At 36.7% G+C, this 18,190-nt stretch overlaps 1 protein-coding gene across 3 annotated transcripts in view; it reads right to left on the bottom strand.

Annotated features, from left to right (window-relative positions):
• Positions 1-18,190, bottom strand: part of APC (APC regulator of WNT signaling pathway) — a 135,649-nt gene that overhangs the window by 31,249 nt on the left and 86,210 nt on the right. For all 3 annotated transcript variants that reach the window (XM_036740971.1, XM_036740969.1, XM_036740970.1), the window contains one exon: positions 1,457-1,555. In XM_036740971.1, coding sequence (XP_036596866.1) covers positions 1,457-1,555 — 99 coding nt within the window. The remainder of the gene's footprint in view (positions 1-1,456; positions 1,556-18,190) is intronic.

The following is an 18,190-nucleotide window of genomic DNA, read 5'->3' as shown; positions in this document are numbered from 1 at the left end:
CCTTAGTTAGTTCTTAATATACCTAGACATTTGAACTGAGAGAGGATAATATTTCAGAAAATGGGAGCATTGTAAAACAGGAATAACTAGGTTATTTTTTTCCCTATAGAGTAGTAGTACCAAATTAACATTCGACATATGAATATTAATTTTTCCTCCTGTTGTCAGAATTAATAGTTAAGATTCTGAAGTTAAAATGTAAAGGGCTGATTGATTAATTCTTCAGTTTCCAGTACAATAGGAGAAAACAAATATAAACAGACTTAATAGACTTAGGAATACTGTAAGTAAACGGCAAAATAAAAATAAAAATCTCCATAGGAATATAATTGAACAATACTTTTCTATTTCGGAAAATAAGTAAAAACAACTTAGGATTGGATTAACCTAACTAGTAAACTACAAAATTTAGTTTAACACTTTTCAAAAATTTTAATTTCTGAGAAAATAATGTTTTTTTTGGTCTTCCTAAATGAAACCAAATTATTTCTCTTTTGCTTTTCATAAACACCACAAGCCACAACTTATAGAGGACAAAAATCTACTAACTGAATATTCTTTGCAAATGATGAGATATTTTTAGATTGAGTGAAAATAGGATATCATTGTGGCGTACATAAATTTTAGTCTTGTATATATATCGGGAGGGAGGGAAGAAAGGAAGGAAGGAAAGGCTAAAGAAGCATTTATTAAGCTCTTGTTATGTGCACTGAATGAGGGTAAGTTAAAAAATTTTTTTTTCATTTTAGTAGCACAAAAAAAATCAGTTAACATAGCATCTTTACAATACATAATTCCTAATTTCCCTTACTTTATGTCTTGGATAAAAAGTCAGTTCTTTTAAAAATTGTAGTAATAGGGTTATACAGAACACTAAACTAACTTATTCCAGAAGATTTTTATGTGTATAAAGATCATTCTATTAATATTAGTACTGTAGACATACTCAGAATAACACTACCCTGAATCAATTTTGTTTACAAGCAATAATGCTGCTAATATATTTTAAATAAATCCTACTACAACATCATGTAAAATCCTACTATATCATGTTGTTGGTAGCTATCTACCAGCCCTCTCCCCAGAGATGCCCTGTATCTTCTGACTGGTAGAGGTGGTAAGTTCAGGCAATCAGAAAACAATCATTCTTACAAAGTTAGTGTTCTGCAAAAAAAAAGAAAAAGAAAGCAAAAGGAGAATTTCCAATTGGATAGAATCTCATTTCTCTCTTATTTTAGTATTTTATAGTTCAAATTTTGCCTTCCAGGAATATATTCATTATTCATACCATTGTTCTTATTGAACTACTAGCCCCATTCCTGTTATTTTGCTTAAGTGATGTTTCTGCAGAATAACTAAAGTTAGGTGTGGTATGCCTGTTCTGGTAGAAGAAGTGAAATTATTGTATTAGTAAGAATGCAGTGTTAGCGACCTGTGGTTTGCAATCTTTGGTTACCTTGGTACCCAGATGACTTGTCAGCCTTCGAGGAACAGAATAAGTACTACTAGCACTCATAACACTGGCTGTTTCATGATCCACTTGTGCAAAAGAACCCTACAAATTAAAAAAGTTATTAGACAGTATCCCAAACCATAAGACACAAAAATTATGGATACACTTAAGCTCCAAGAGTCAATCACACCATTTGTAATCTCTATAGTATAATTGTATGTAGATGCTCAAGACAGATAAGATTTGCTCCAACATAAATTCTATTCAATAACAAAGACAGGGGAGAATGCAAAGGACAGTTAAAACCTATAAGGAGGTAGTAGAAGTATAGCCATTCACTATAAAACTAATTTTAAGCCTATTTCTTGAGGTATTCAAAAGAACACTGTATCAGTAAAAATGCTATGGTATAGTTACTTTCAAGAATTTAATACCACAAAATTCCAAAAGAAACGATTTTAAAAAATCACAAGATGTAAAACAAATTTAAATAAGCGCAAGTAGACTGACAGAATACAATGAAGAAAACGGTCAGATTCTGAAATGTTAGCTATCAGAAAAAAAAGAACTAGTAAATCTTTGAACAATTTAGACAGTTTCTTGACATTCATATTTCTACAAAGGACACAATTAACTTGTCTCGCTGTCTTTGCTCTAAATGTAACTAAGATTTTAAATCTAAAAAAACAATGCAATGTATTGTTTGTCAGATCTATGATAGTAGTCCATCCATCTATATTAGCACTTATGGGAGAGGAATAAAACAGAAGCAGTTATAAGCCAAGAGTGAGGGGAAAATATGAAATAAAAATCTCCAACACCTCTTGAGATTGCTTTTTGCCAAAGAGCCTTGATAACACCCATTCTTTTTGATAGATGACATAGGTATGTATGTGTATATCTATCTATCCACATATATACACATGCTAGGAAATACTTGCCTTTTTACAGAGGGAGTAAGGGGAAAATACCCATTTGCAGTAGCAGAAATATGTTATGAAATTCTAATATGCTAGTAAGAAAGGTCAAATACAAGAAAAAAATACTCTCAAATAGTGCTTAAAATGAAGCAGTTTTTTTTTATCCTCTCTGAAAGGATATTGTTAAAAAGTCTACCTTTTCCTAATATTTGGGTGGTCATGATTATATTGACACTGAAGAGTAATTAGAGTATGGGCTGGTTAATATCCAAGACTGCAGTAAGGACATGAATTATGACCCAACTTTTAAGATGAATGACTCTTAATTCGATGAAGACTTCTGGCAAATAAGATGGACAACAAAGGTATACTGCCTGTTGTGTGGAAAAGATGCTTAAAAACAATTTCCTAAACAATTCTGGAAGACTTAAGAACTCTAATCAATGCAATGACCACCATGATTCCAGAGGACAGATGAAGAAGCATGTTATCCACCTCCTGAGAGAAAAGTGATGAACTGAAAATGCATAATAAGCCATAACTTTTTGACATGGTCAATATGAGAATTTGTTTTGCTTGACTATGCATAAAGGTTACAAGACTTTTTTTCTGCTTCTTTCTTTTTGGAGGAGTGTCTTTTTTTCCCTCTTCAAGTGGGAAGGCGGTTGGAAGGGAGAAGGAAGCTAGCGAAAGGGTAATCAAAAGAGAAAAGATAATTAAAAAAAAATACACAGAAGAAAACAGAGGAAAGCTAGAAATAACAGATGAATCAGTTTTGAAAGTTATATGTTGAATTTAATATACATTTTAAAAGAAAATTAAGCTACACACAACAGAGATTTGCAGTCTCATGTTAATTCCAAATTAAAATGAAAGAATTTCCCTTATACCTTAACATCACTAGGAAATAAGTCCAGCTATTACTATTCATAGTAAAGCTCTGGATACTGTTAAGGGGTTCCCTAAACTTGTCTTTCTGAGTTGCCCTATTTTCCAGAAACACTGGATCCAGAGCATGCAGGATGCCCTGAATGTATCAAGGAGGAAGTCAACACCACCCTCCCACACCCCTCTCCCCAAGCTGATGTAATTTGTTCTTTGCATCCCAAACTGGACTCCCTGTGTGTCCTTGGGTGTCAAAACAGGCACCAGACAGCCTACACTAGGCTTGTGCAGCTGGGACTCTTATAGATAAAGAGACCATCATATCTTCTCTCAAGGTAAAAGAATGTGGCTTTTGCCATTGCCTTGCTCCTCACCTTTGGGTAGGATTTTTTCCATTTCCCACCTTTGCTGCACCTTTCCCCTCCTATGCCATGCCCCTTTAGGTGAAGACTTCTGGTACTTCTTTCCTCTGTCATGCTGTCATAAATATGCAAACTTCTATATGAATTGTGAATCTTTGGGTTCTATAAGCATGTTCATTTCTCTTGTAATAAACCTAGTTTCCACCTAAGTTTTGTGAAATTGTGACTGCCTGTAAAGTTTTGAAATCTACGGATCTAATCTACTGAAATGGTGGCATCTATATTCTATATTACTGACTTTTTAAACCTGTGATGAAATTCAAATTAGGTGTTAATCAGACATTCTAAAAGTTTAGTCCCCCAATTATGTTCTTATACAGTTTTAGTTCCATAAATCTGCAGCCCAGGAACCTGTTTGTGTGTGTCTTCTTTTCTGAATCTTTAATTAGAAGAGATGAGAAAACAAAGGAATGTCACAACTAAGAAAATACTTGGATGAATTTCAGAAAGTCAAGTTGATTTTGAAAAAACAAAAGACACAAGCACTACTTACTGTCTAGCTGCCAACTAGACGTGTGTAACCCTGGAAAAATCACAATCTCTACTGGGCCTCAGTTTTTTGATCTATCCAGTGGTTGGACTCAGAACGGTTACAATTCTAAAATTTCCCAACACTATTTCTTTACATTACTGTTGAGCTATCTGCAACACAAATTTAGAACTAGTGTTTAAGCTACTATTTGAGTAGTTATTAAAAAAAAAAACACAAACCACCTTTAACCTAACAACAATGAGAATATTAATTCCTAATTAATTACTTGAGTTAAAAAGTTAAAGTACAGCTACTCTGAAAACAAACACAAATGCAATAACTTATCCAAGTAGGATTCAATAAACTTGAATTTCTGAAAGAAAATTCCAAATAAATCCTTTTAGCTTTGCTGTCTCTACTTTAGAGATTAATTTTCATAATCCACTTATTTAAGAACTGATGATAAACTTTGAACACCTAATCAGGAAATTAGGTTCTTTTTGTTTTCTAATTCTAGTATGGTGGTCAATTCCATTGTGGATAAAGATACTGAAACTTAGGAACCTCCACACCCCTGATACCCTGAAAACATTCAATTCGTGAAATGCCTTCAATTTCTTTTTCTTCTATTATTGCATTTCTAGACCTATGTTGAATAATGGTGGGGAGAAACTTCTTTCCTTTATTTTTGTATTTATGCTAGGAAAGCCTGTAGCATCCTTTCATTGCAAATGATGCTAGCTTTTGGTTTTTAGACACAGACTTTTAAAAAAATACGTAAATGGCCCTTATATGATTATGCTTCTTCAATTCATTATTGTTTTTTTTGGAGGGGGGAAGGCAGGGCAGGTGGGGTTACGTGACTTGCCCAAGGTCACACAGATAGTAAGTGTGTCAAGTATCTGAGGCTGGACTTGAACTCAGGTCCTCCTGACTCCAGGGCCGGTGCTCTACTCACTGGGCCATCTAGCTGCCCCTTTTATTATGCTTCTTAAGATGACTACAGCTACTAAGGGTATGTGTGTGTGTTCTTAATGTGATTCTGTGATTACTGTTTTCCTATGTCGAACCAAGCTTGCATCCCTGATATAATTTCAAATTGGTCAAAGTGATTTTTAAAAAATAAATTGCTGTAATCTTTTTGTTAAGATATTATTTAAATTTATTATATATAAATTATATTAAATTATTCTTACTATATACCCCAACTAACTGTTGTTCAGTTGTTTTAGTCATGCCTGACTCTTGGTGACCCCATTTGGGTTTTCCTGGCAATGATAATGGAGTGATTTGCCATTTTCTTCTCCAGCTCATTTTACAGATGAGCAAACTGAAGCAAATAGAGTTAAATGACTTGCCCAGGGTCACAGAACTAGTAAGTGTCTGAGGCCAGATTTGAACCCAGGAAGATGAGTCTTCCTGACTCCAGGCCCAGCAGTCTATCCACTGAGCCATCTAGCTGCTCCTAATTGTTATCAATAATTAATTTAGGGGTCTGATACCTGTGGAGGCTCACCCCTCAGGATCCCCTAGAACCTCAAAAAATAGCAGCTGCCTTTGGGGATCCAGTCTCCCAGAGTGGGATGGAGTTGGGAGAGTAGCCCCAGAGCTTGTGCTTAGCAGTTGTATGTTAGCAAAACCAAGAACCTAAAGGAAATAGTTACATGACAATATACAAAAATACCCAAATAACAAAACAGAGGTTTTAAGCAGCCTTATCTCAGAAAAGACCACCAAGGCAGAAAAGCTGGTTTAGATTGATTTACAAGTAAATTTTACAAAGTTTCCTCAACCAATTTGAATACGTATCCTGTGAAATGTCAATCCATTTCATTTAATTGAGGTCTTGCCCAAAACCTAGTCTAAATCTTTGATTTACTGATTCCACAGAGATGTCTAGGCTTTGTTCACACCTTGTTAATGCCTCTGATTAATCAACTCAATGGAGGCATTATGTCTGACTAAGGTATCAGGGCATGGCATGTTATATATTCTTATAAGTTACCTATATATGTTACTTTAAGTAGGGTAGGAATGATTTGATTATTGACTCAATTCCTCCTCTTCTATTTGTTGATATATTCCGATCACTTTATATTTTCTGTCATGAACTCATCGTGTTAATTTAAAAAATTTTGGCAGCTAGAATCAGATTAGCCAAAGATTTACTGATTTTGTCAGTCTCTTTAAAAGAGCTTGCCTTTAGTTTTGTTTATTATTCATCTAGTCTTTTTGTCTTTCAATTTATCTTTCTAATTTCTAGATTAATTTTGTGCTTCTTGAGGATTTAATTTACTTATTCGTTTTTAAGCTGCACGCTTATTTCAAACTTATTTCTGTTTTTAAAGATAAAAACATTTTCTATGTTTTAAAGATATATGGCAAAATGGTGATAATATCACCCACCTTACAGGGTTGTTGTAGGATCAAATGACTTTATTCTGAGTATCATTATTAGGTCTCTATTAGGTCTGCATCTTTTATTTGTGTCCTGCATTATTTTTAATTGCATTATGGTCTATGTCTATTTAATATTTCTGCCTTTTAAAAACATATATGTTTTCTTTGTCCTCTAGTACTATTTTTGTAAAGGTACCAAATGATACTAAGAAATATATATTCTTTAAAATTCTCATTCAGTAGTCATAATTTTTTCAGATATAATTTATCCAAAAGTCTGTTCAGAGAGGAAAATCAAAGTCTCTTTTAAGGTATCTTTATTTTAATCAACATCTCCTTCATGACTTTAATGACGATTTGTTTCATGTTTTTAGTTTCTTTAAGCATGAGTTCCATATTTATTTTTATTGACAACTTGAATTTTTATTTTGGATGTCATGATTGGAACTTGTTTTTGAGTCATCTAATACAAAGTAGATTTTGTTCCAGCCTCACTGAAATGTGTCATAATTTTTAGATGCATTTCTTATAAATAGCAAATTACTGAATTTGTTTTATTAATCTATTCTGACACTTTTTTCCTTTTTTGGTATCACTTAATCCATAGTTACAGTTTATACACACACACACACACACACACACACTTTTTGCACTGGATATATGATTCCATTGGTGATTAACTCCCTCTACCAATGCAAGTTGGCACCTGCTCTGCAACTTACAATCAGGGACAATGACCCCGGGTCATAGCAAGGATGTGTCAGAAATGTGACATGACCTGAGTTTTTCCAAATCTGAGGCCAGATTGCTTCTAGGTTTGTGATTCCTCTCACTTCTTTCTTTTCTATTGATCTTTATTTTTAATCCCTCTTTTATCTCCTTCTTTTGTCACTATCTATTTTTGTTTATATTTATTTGATGTCGATCTATTCCCAAAGGCTCTCCCTGTCTCCACCTGCTTCTGTTTACCTACTTTAGTCTAAGCAAGAAAGCAAGCTCTAATTTCATTAATTTTCTTTTAATCTGTTTCCTCTTCCTTCTTTTGATCCTTTCTTTTCCTTGCTCACATTTCAAAATCCTCCTTCTCCTTGTAGTTTAAGTAAAATGTTTTTTGTAGCACACTTCTTTTAGAAATTTTCATCTACTATAGCCGTATTAAAAAAATGCTCTAAGTCACTACTGACTGGAGAAATGCAAATTAAAACAATTCTGAGGTAGTATGTCATACCTATTAGATTGGCTAACAGGACAGAAAAGGTAAGTGACAAATGTTGGAGAGGATGTGGGAAAAATGAGACATTTATGCATTGTTGATGGAGTTGTGAACTGATTCAACCATTTTGCAGAGCAGTTTGGAACTATGCCCAAAGGGCTATAAAACCATGCACACCCTTTGACCCAGCACTACCACTACTAGGTCTATATTCAAAAAGAGATTTTAAAAAAGGGGAAAAGAACTACATGTATAAAAATATGCAGAGTAGCTCTTTTCTGGTTGGCAAGGAACTGGAAATTGAGGGGATGCTCATCAATTGGGGAATGGCTGAACAAGTTGTGGTATGTGAATACTACTGTACTAAAAGAAATGACAAACAGAATGCTCTCAGGAAAACCTGGAAAGACTTATTGAGCTGATGCAAAGTGAAATGTACCATGTACAAAGTAACGGGAATATTGTAAGATGATCAGCTGGGAATGACTTAGCTATTCTCAGCAATACAACGATCTAAGACAACTCTGGAGGACTTATGATGAAAATGCTAACCATACTCAGAGAAAGAAGTGATGGTGTCTGAATACACCCTGAAGCAAACTTTTTTTTATTTTATTTTTCTTTTTTCTTGGTCTATGTTTTCTTTCACAGCATGACTAATATGGAAATGTTTTACATGACTACACATTAAAAAGCTATACTGAATTGCTTGCCTTCTTAATGAGGGGAGTGGAGAGGGAGGGAGGGAAAGAACTTAGAACTCAAAGTTTTAAAAACAACTGTTGAAAATTGTTTTTACATGTCTTTGGAGATAATAAATTTTTAAAAATTTTCATCTACTTTGTTCTTCCTCCCAGTTTCTGTTCCCTTCTCATTTATTCTGAATTCTATGCTCCTAGCCAAGGAAGAAATTCTTACATGCTCCTTTATTCTATGTCCCTTAAGGAACAAGTTTTAAGAGTACTAAATGCTATTTTGTTTCTTTCTTTTGAGGCAATCAGGGTTAAGTGACTTGCCCAAGGTCAATGTTTTTTTACTTCAGTGTTAGTATGTTTACAGAGAAAATTCCATCTTTGCCCCCCTTGTGTATTTATTATGTTTTATTTGTTTTTGGTGGTGCCTCTGCTGCATTTCACTACTAGAAATATCAGTTCTAATAAGGGAAGTAGTGGTGTGTGGTAGGAATCTGTTCACACCATTAATTCTTCACATCTCAAGTCCAGGCTGTCTTATTCTATGTCTAACACTATCACCCTGGAAAATGACTGTCCCAGATATCTCTTTGGGTGGGAAACACTCGGAAAAGTGCTGGTGGAGAATCTGTTTTCTTGGTGTTAGCTGTCAGGTCAAAATTAGCACAAGCAGCTGAGAACTGATCCATAATAAGTTGCATCTCAACCTCACTGACTGCATTGTATGCAAAATCATCTATGAACAAAAAGTCATGCACCAACTCACCCTCCATTTTAGTCTTCACTTGTAGTGTCTCCTGGAATCGAGTGTGAGACACCAGCTACACTGGCACAGGACTACCCAGCAGGGTTTGCCTGCATCAAAGGTGGTACTGTGCTCTATGAGCAAAAAAGAACTGCAGTAGCTCAAAAGAAATGTGAGATGTGCAAATTTTGAGATGTCTCCACTCCAAATGTTCACATGGACTGTTTGTACTCAACTTAAGGTAGAGGCTTCTGAGCTCATATTGGTCTTGAATGTGAAGGACAACAACCAACCACTACCACTTGGAAAATACACCCTTTATTAAGAGAAGATATTTTCCTAGTGAACCCATTCCCCTCACGTGAAACTCATTATGTGGCTCCTAATTTATTTAGTTATAGATGCAAATATATAGATATAGATATATAGCTACATACACTCTATCCTCATGGCCTAGAACAGATGTTAATGGAACCTCTTCACAGGTAAAATTCATTGAATGCTAGGAAGGGGTACATGGGAGCAATGTCCCAACCCAGCCCATCCTCTGCCCAGAATATATTTCTTCCAGTGTTTATGGGCCTGGGACCCTTCAGGTCACTGGTTACAGGTTGAATGAGACTGCTTATGCAACTTCAATGTGATCTTTCTAGTACAATGAGCCACTAAGACTTAATGACCACTGGGTCTTAGTGCTCTCTTTGCTTCAATATCCTAGGAATTCCTGGGCCTTGCCATTCACCCCTACTATGGAGTCCTCTTCTATGTGTTGCCTCCAGCACTTGAGGTTTGAGCTCCTTAAGAGCAGGGACAGTGTTGCTTTACTATTTTTATCTCTAGTTCTTAGCACATATTAGGAGCTTAATAAGAGCTCATTTGTTAATTCTATTCTTTCTATCCCAGTACTTCCTTCCCCTCCATGAGTCTTACCCTACTCTCCCATGGTCCAACCTAAGCCCAGAGAGTTCAGACATTTATTCGCCTCCAGAGTGAGAGCAGTGTGGGCTCACCTTCAGTTCATTTATCTTTTTCCCGCTTACACAACTTCCTGCTATGTTATCCTCCCAAAAAAGATAGTAGTTTACATAAGTGGACTATGGGGATTAAGTCCACTAAAGGATAATAAGTTTTTTTTTGCTTTCCCTAACTGTAACCCTAAATTTTTAGAATTATCTTATACATTTATCTTCTTAGGGTCTTTCTGTCCTTCAGTGACACACTCTGTTTCTTAATTTTCAATAGCTTGGAGGCATGAGAGAATTTCTTTCTTTATGTTCTTCCTAATATCGTGCTCACCTTTTTTGGAGAGGTGAGGTCAGACATGACTCAAATGCTTCTTTTTTGTTGATGGCTCTTCTTTTTCAATGATGATTAGATTCAGCTTTGCAGGATGTTGTTTTTGGGTGCGTCTTAAGTTCTTTCCTATTCAATTCTTATCTGTAGTTTCTTGTGACTACAGAATAATCCTCAACTATTTAAACTGGGGTTCCTCCACAGCTGAAGCACTTTCTTCTGGCTGCTCGCAAAATTTCTTATTTGATAATGATATTTTAAAAGTTGGCCATTTCATGCCTTGGCTTTTAAAGCCTGAGATTTTTCCTCTGACAGTAATCTCTGGTTTTAGTTAATCAACACTTTGCTTTCATATTCAAAAATTCTGGGCAGTTTTCTTACGATGTTTTTCTACAGTATGACATTCAGGTTATAAAATACGCGTGAATCAGTGTGCTACAGTAGCAACAGGGCTGAGTTTGAAACCAGACATTGTCACTATCCACGTGACCTTGAACAAGTCGCTTCACCTGTATGACCCTCAGTTTCTTGTGTGTGTCATGGTCTCCTTTGAGAGTCTGGTGAAGCCTACAGACCCCTTTTCAGGGAAAAAAAAATTTTCAAATGCATAAAACACATAGGATTACAAGGACATCAATTATATTGAAACACCATTATCTATATGTATATCTGTATCTACCTATATATATCTCAACCAAATTTCTAGGTTTCAGGTTAAGAATTCTTGAACTAGATGATCTCTGAAGTCTCTTCAAGTTCTAGATCTATGATTCTGCAAGCCTAATTTATGAAATTTTCTTTTTGCTTTTTTATGTAAAATTTTCTTCTATATGAATTCCAAATGTCATTTTTTTTCCTTCAGAATCTCTGCTTATTTGGACAGAGATTCTCCCTCATTTGTTCTAAGTTTTAAGACCTGCATTAATTTTGCTTTGAGAGCTCTAATTTCCAACCTGCTTTCCATCTTAATGGCTTCTTTTAGGAATTCCACTCCTCTTGAACCCATCCTGGAGTTTCTTGCTCGAGGTTCCATGATTATTTGGAGAATCCACAGAATTCTCTTTTTCAGTGGAAATTTTCTTTAGTACGACAATATTTATTCAATTCAATATAGTGGGGGGCGGGGGGGGGGCGGCACGCGGATTTTAATTCTGTCATTATGCCTGACCAAGAATCTTGCTTAATGGTGTATCTACTTGGAAGCTAGGCTTATATCTGGCTTCTTGGATTTTTTTTTCAGTCTTTTTCTTTCATATTCCCAACAGATTGTTTCTGTCTTCCCTCCTCACTCTTTGGTCCCTTCCTTGTCTACTGCTGTGACTCACACTTTTTCTGCAGTAGAATCTCCCTCAGCTGGGTAACATCTGCCTCCTTAAGATGGGTGGTTAGGGAGACCTGGTTAGTTCTTTGCTCAGAGTAAACACTGTAGAGCGAGAATCAATCTCAGCTTAGTTTCTAATCTTGTGTCTTCTATCTAGTTCCATACATACTGAATCTTCTAGTCCACTTCTCCATCCTTGACACATTCCTTCCTTACATGGCTAGGCAGATTCAATGTCTTGTGCAATGTGGTCCACACTGAGCTAATGCAATGAAGTCCTTACAGCTGGATGCTGAAATATGAGGTTATATAAATAGGCCACTCCTAGCATGTGGGGTGAGTGGACTGGACATTGTGACAGATGATTAACTGGACCCCTATAATCAGTTTGATATGATTCCACAAGGGTAGTGATTTTAAGTTCTGATATTATGCCTCAGAGCTGTGAACTACAGATTTTAATTCTTGCTTAACCATAGGAAGCTAATTAGAGGACCTCCATCCTTGTCCTTCCTTGTTATGATAACCAAGCCCAGCATGGCAGAAGTGTCTCAATTACATGGAAAGTCATCTCTATTCCTTGTCATCCCTCTATTGCCTAACATGGGGAGATGATCATGAGCACGTACCCACGCTGCCTGTGGCCTGCCTTTTCTACCAGGTGTGCTCATCAGCTTGGTAGGACCTCCTGAAAGCTCAAGATAGGTCTGTAAAGGTCTGCTAGTACAGGGGTCCCCTACATTCTCTTTCTGCCTAGGTTTTTAATGACCCCTATCACTATTGCTATGCTCTAAACTTCTCTATCTTCCTAAGTTGCCCCTCGGGCTGGAAAAATGGCTCACTGTGAATTTTCCTTGGCTTTTCCCACCAGAATTCAGTCTCATGCACTTTCTAGGTCATTGTGTAAGAATTAAAGAAAAATGCTACCTCTCTATCTGCATGTTGACTCTGCCCCTTTCTATATGATTCTAAGGGTCACCTGATCAGGGGAGTCATTTTTGTAGTAGTGTATAGCATGGCCTAATGTAGAGAGAGATGATTTATGAGACAAATTAGGAGGCTGTTGCAATAATCTAGGTAAGAGGTGATAAGGTCTTAAGGTGGTAGCTCTATGAGGAGAGAGAAAGGGTTGGATGTAAGAGATATAAAACTGACAATACTTTGCAAGATTTGGCAATGGGTTGGATATGCCATTACAGAGGGAAAGTGAGAAATCAAATAATGCTAAGGGTTATGAATCTGGACTGAAAAAAGGATTTGCCTTTGACAAAAACAGGGAAGGTTGAAGAAGGGTTGGTTTTGGAGAAAAATATAATGAGCTGTTTTGGATATGGCAAATAGGAGATGTTTCTGTTTAAAATACTCAATAGGCAACTGGTAAAGGATTAAAGCTCAGGGGAGAGACTATGATTCTAGATATCATTGGTAAAGGGATGATGATTAAACCCATGGGAAATTATGGGGTCCCCAAAAGAGCAAGTATAGAGAGGGAAAGTAGGGGACCTAGGACAGAGCCTTGGGGAACACCTGCAGTTACAGAGCATGAACTAGCAAGAGACTGAAAAAGAACAGTGAGAGAAGTAGGAGGAGAGCCAGAAGACAGCAGTGTGAAAAAAGCCCAGAGAGGACAAAGGGTGGCCTCAATCTTCACTCTAAAGTAGAGGCAGAATTATCTGCTGAGAGTGCGAGAACTGGGGATATGGGATTAGTAGCTTGAGTAGATGAAGATACATGAAGGTACAATGAGCTATACCACCTTTTATCACTTTATCTTTTAATGTAATACAGAAGAGCTTTTGGTTCATTAATTTATCTGCTTAGTATAAGTAAGTCTGCTTAGTAACTGTATAATCCACTGGGAATAGGTCCTGGATCTGTGATTTCATTGGTACAGGGAACTCCCAAGTGAGGAAACATTCTCTGGCAATGCAAGTATACACTATCTTTGCCACTTAGTTTTAGAGAGCCAGAGCGCTCAGTGGTTATGCCACAGCCAGAACGTGTCAGAGGCAGGATTTGAACCCAGGTCTTCCTGGCTCTGAGACAGCTTTCTACGCTTTTTTTGAGCTACTAAATAAGACAAAATATCATTTTTGCTACTATTCGAAATACTGATTAAACTTTCTTTAAAACAATCACATAGATCTCATTTCAAGCAAATTTATGCATTTATAAAGCTGTCAGACATTGCAATCTCTGTATATGACATTAATTTACCATATAGTTTCTAGACAAATTGGTTTATTAATAACTGGTATGTAGGCTTGTATTCAAAATCAATGATATAAATAATCTTCTTGTTCTTAGACCAATGGTCTTACAAAGTTGGGGCTGAGGGTCTTGGATAATACCCCAAGGAGCATGTGATCAACTAATTCAAGGGTGAGAAGATAGGGTAGAATCCTACTAGCAAATATAGTTGTCTCTAATAGTCATACCTAGCCTGTGTTCATTATCCCATAACACTCCCCTTCATCTCACCTTCCAATGCTCTACACATTTCCAACATTTTCTGACAGTAGTCACTGGCCCTTTGTGGCAGTTACAACCTAACTGTTAACTGGTGCCTATAGCAAAAACTGTGGTGATATTTCACTCTCCCAATTTTAGCCCCTTGGATGATGACTATTGTGTTCAGAGAAGTGATTGGTAAGACCCTTCATCCCAGTTTTGTTTTGGTTGGAAGAAAATGAGTTGCACAGTAATACATAAGTATTATTTCTAAATAAGTTAACATATACAAACTCAAAAATTCTTTATAGATGATGGTCACATGATGAATGAAAAAGCATTTATTAAGTGCTTACTATGTGTGCTAGTGATCTACATTTTTAAAAAAAGATAATCTCAGGAAGCTTATAATCTTATTGAGGGAGACAAACCATATGGTAGGATTCAACTGCAAGCATTTGGGAATTACTCCTCTACACAACTAGGCTGATGCTACCATTTTCCAGTCCTGATCAGCTACAAATACACATTACGTGGGCAGGGCAAAAACTCATGAATGCCCATACCCACATAAACCTGGAACAGGAGTTGATATTTCCTTTTAAACTCACAGCTTAACTTCATTGGGTACCCCGGAAAGCCCTCGTCTTGATTCCCTATGCCCTCAAACAGTCATCTCTAAATAACAGTATTTTTTGGTGATCAGCATCCTAACTGCCTCCTGCTTGGGACTTAACTCTGACTGTTCTATTACTTTCTACTGTATGTCCCAGGACACATCACTACCAAATCACTGACACCCTGACTGGACTCATTCCTCAATGGCTAACATACTTTTACCCCTTCAATACTCTTCCTATTCTAGTGAATCTGAATTCCCCACTGCCAATGTACAAACCCTGTTTCCCAACCTCAACTGGCTGCTCTCTTAACATTCACCTGCTTCAACTCTATCCTGGTATGAGTAGTCACAAAAGGTAGGTCTACTATAGCCCATTACATATGGTAATCTAGAATTTACTGGCCCCTCCACATTGCTACCAGCACAATACCTCGTGGTCACCCTGCATGCAACTCCTCCCCAGAGGGCTTAGAGTAAAACGGGCAATGTCCTGAGGAGGCTTACATCCCTGAGAGTGACCCAGCCCTCCCTGAAAGGAAGCCAATCCTTTTAGGGTCCTCTCATGAAGTGATGATTTTGTATCCCTGGTCCCCCATCACAATCATGGGGCTCTCATGGAAGGGCAGGCGTGGGTTAATGGGCCAAGGAACACAAAAGTGGGTGATGACACAGGGTAATTCTCCCTGACCTGTGACAGGGATTAGTTTCCTAGCAGGATGTATGTCCTTGGTGCTACTCCTATTTGTGGTCATATGTTTACATCAAGAGACCCACTGAAAACCTGGCACCATCTATCACATGGACCTGACTGTTTAGACCTGGGATGGAAGGAAGCCTGGAATTTATGGATTTGTTTTCCTGTATCCAGTCACTCATTTGTTTTGTTTTTGCAATACTTTTTAAGTTTTTCTTTTTCTCCTTTAGTGTTGTCTCTATCAGGCTTCTAGAATTCCAGAAGTCATAGTTGACTAATAAGAGCCATGAAGTCATTTAAGAGGTGGAAGGTCCCTTAGAACCGAGGTGTCAAACTCTATCCAAGCTGCTAGCAAAACTCCAATAAGGTGAGGAACCAAATAAAAACATAACTGGGAAATGTTTAACAAAATAAAGAAAAATGCAACACAAATGAGGTCAATTTGTAGTTTTCTAAGTCATTATGTGGCAGCAAGGATCCTTTCTATTTAAGTGTGACACCACTGCTCTAGAAGACCTTAAGGACCTGAACTTCATAGGATGGAGAAATAGTAGGAACAATATTCTAACTTGGGTTTCCAAACTGTGTGTCATAGTACTCCAGTGTGCTAGGGGATATTTTAAATTTTCAAGGGAAACAATTCACTCCTGGACACTGTTCAGATGATTAGTTCGAGGTAGTTCAAAGTTTTTGTATTAGATCATCCTACATTCCTTTTGATGTCATTCTTCAGTGTTCCAGATGTTTTTGCTTACTTGTACTTTTGCCTATGCCAGTTCTTGAACGGTCTCATTTGTGATGAGCTATTTTTGCAAAGCTGGATTTTCAACAGCTACTGTGATAAAAAAGCAAGTACAGAGTGAAAATCAACATAGAACAGGAAATGAGAGTGTCAGTGTCCAGTCTGATCCTCAGGTCTGAGAAACTGCAGTGCCATATCCCATTAGTAAGTAGTTGTAATTGTTCAGTGCTTTCAGTGGTATCCTATTCTTTGTGACTCCAAGTGGGGTTTTCTTGGCAAAGATACTGGAAGGATTTGACATTTCCTTCTCTAGCTCATTTTACAGATGAGGAAACAGAGGCAAACAGACTTGCTCACAGCTAGGAAGTATCTGAGGCTAGATCTGAACTCAGGTCTTCCTAACTCTAGACTCAGTGTTCTCTCCACTGTGCCACCTACCTGCCTGATTATAGTTATTTAAGAATATTTTTTCTTTTGATTTATGTGTATTATTTTTTCCAAACTGCTACTAAGTTTTAGGACACACTTACTAAGCTGTTTGGACCTATTTAATACATGGAATTGTTAGAAATTTCTTTTCGCCTTTAGGCACAGCAAAAAAAAAAAAAATAATAATTAGACACTAAATGTGCTGTGGATTGTGAAACTTTGGGAACTTCTGTCTTAACTCCTCTCCCATACAAGTTAGGCTAGTTTTTTCTTTAAAGGCACCAAACACATCACTGAGATTTGACTGACTGAGAAGATTATTTTTGACATTTTCTGATCACCTGAGTACAAAGAGAGTGACAAGGAGTTCCAGGCATGATTTGGTGCCTGGCTGGTAGCACATGATGGGTACCTCAGGCAAGGGAGTTTCACTAAGCAGAATCAACTCATGCCTATTATTCTTGTTGAATATCATTCTCCTGCTATGGCTGAGGAAATCACAAAACAAAATGACCTATACAAGCATTTTATTTTATTCTAATTTCAAACCTAAACTACTAGAGGACTGCTTTGAGTTAGGTTCAGCCCAGAATACCTTCCTACCTCAATGCCTTCAATTTCTGACTCATAGTCTCTCTCTACCACAACTCCTGCCCTCATATTAGGGGACTTCAACTTACCTACTGATACTTCTGCAAATACCCTAACTTCTAGTTCCTCAATTGGCTCACTTCCCATTACCTTCTCTGACTCAGATGGGCAGTGAAATAGAGAAGCAGAACAATGAATTCTACTGTAAAGGCTCCTGCCCAGCTAGAGATTAATCATCAAATTCAATGCCATTAGCTTTGTACACTGGAATGAAAAATATCAAGTTTGTATTATGTATTCCACTAAGAACTGTGGAATAATCAAGCTCAGTAACCTTGGAACAGCTAATAGATTCTTACTGAAAAACTTCAAATTCACAAAACAAGTGGGATTATGATTCTTAGATTTAGAAATGGAAGGCTTTAAAAGTCATGCAGTCTAATCCCTTCATTTTATATATAAGGAACTAAGGCCCAGAGAGGAAAGGTGATTTACTTACTGTCCTACATGTAGTAAGGAGCATAGTCAGAATCTAAATCCAGACCCTCTGACTCCAAATTCAGTGCTCTTTTTACTACACCATTACAGTTTATATAATGAAATAATTTTTTAAATGTATGTATATAGTTAATATTGCTTCTGTATATATTAATTGTAATATAATCCCCTGAAACAAATAACCTCAAAATGATTGACAAAAGGAATACTGTGAGAATACCCTACAGTATCAAGGAAGAAGGCTATGAAAATGGTATTTTTAAAATACTTAACTGAGATATGGATAGAGTAGGGGAAATAGCACCCTGGAAAGAGGTTTAAGCATAACCAAAAAAAGTTTTTTCTAT

The sequence above is a fragment of the Trichosurus vulpecula genome, chromosome 1 (assembly GCF_011100635.1).
Source record: "Trichosurus vulpecula isolate mTriVul1 chromosome 1, mTriVul1.pri, whole genome shotgun sequence".
In the NCBI taxonomy this organism is placed as follows: domain Eukaryota; kingdom Metazoa; phylum Chordata; class Mammalia; order Diprotodontia; family Phalangeridae; genus Trichosurus; species Trichosurus vulpecula.
This window is presented reverse-complemented; position numbering and strand designations above follow the sequence as displayed.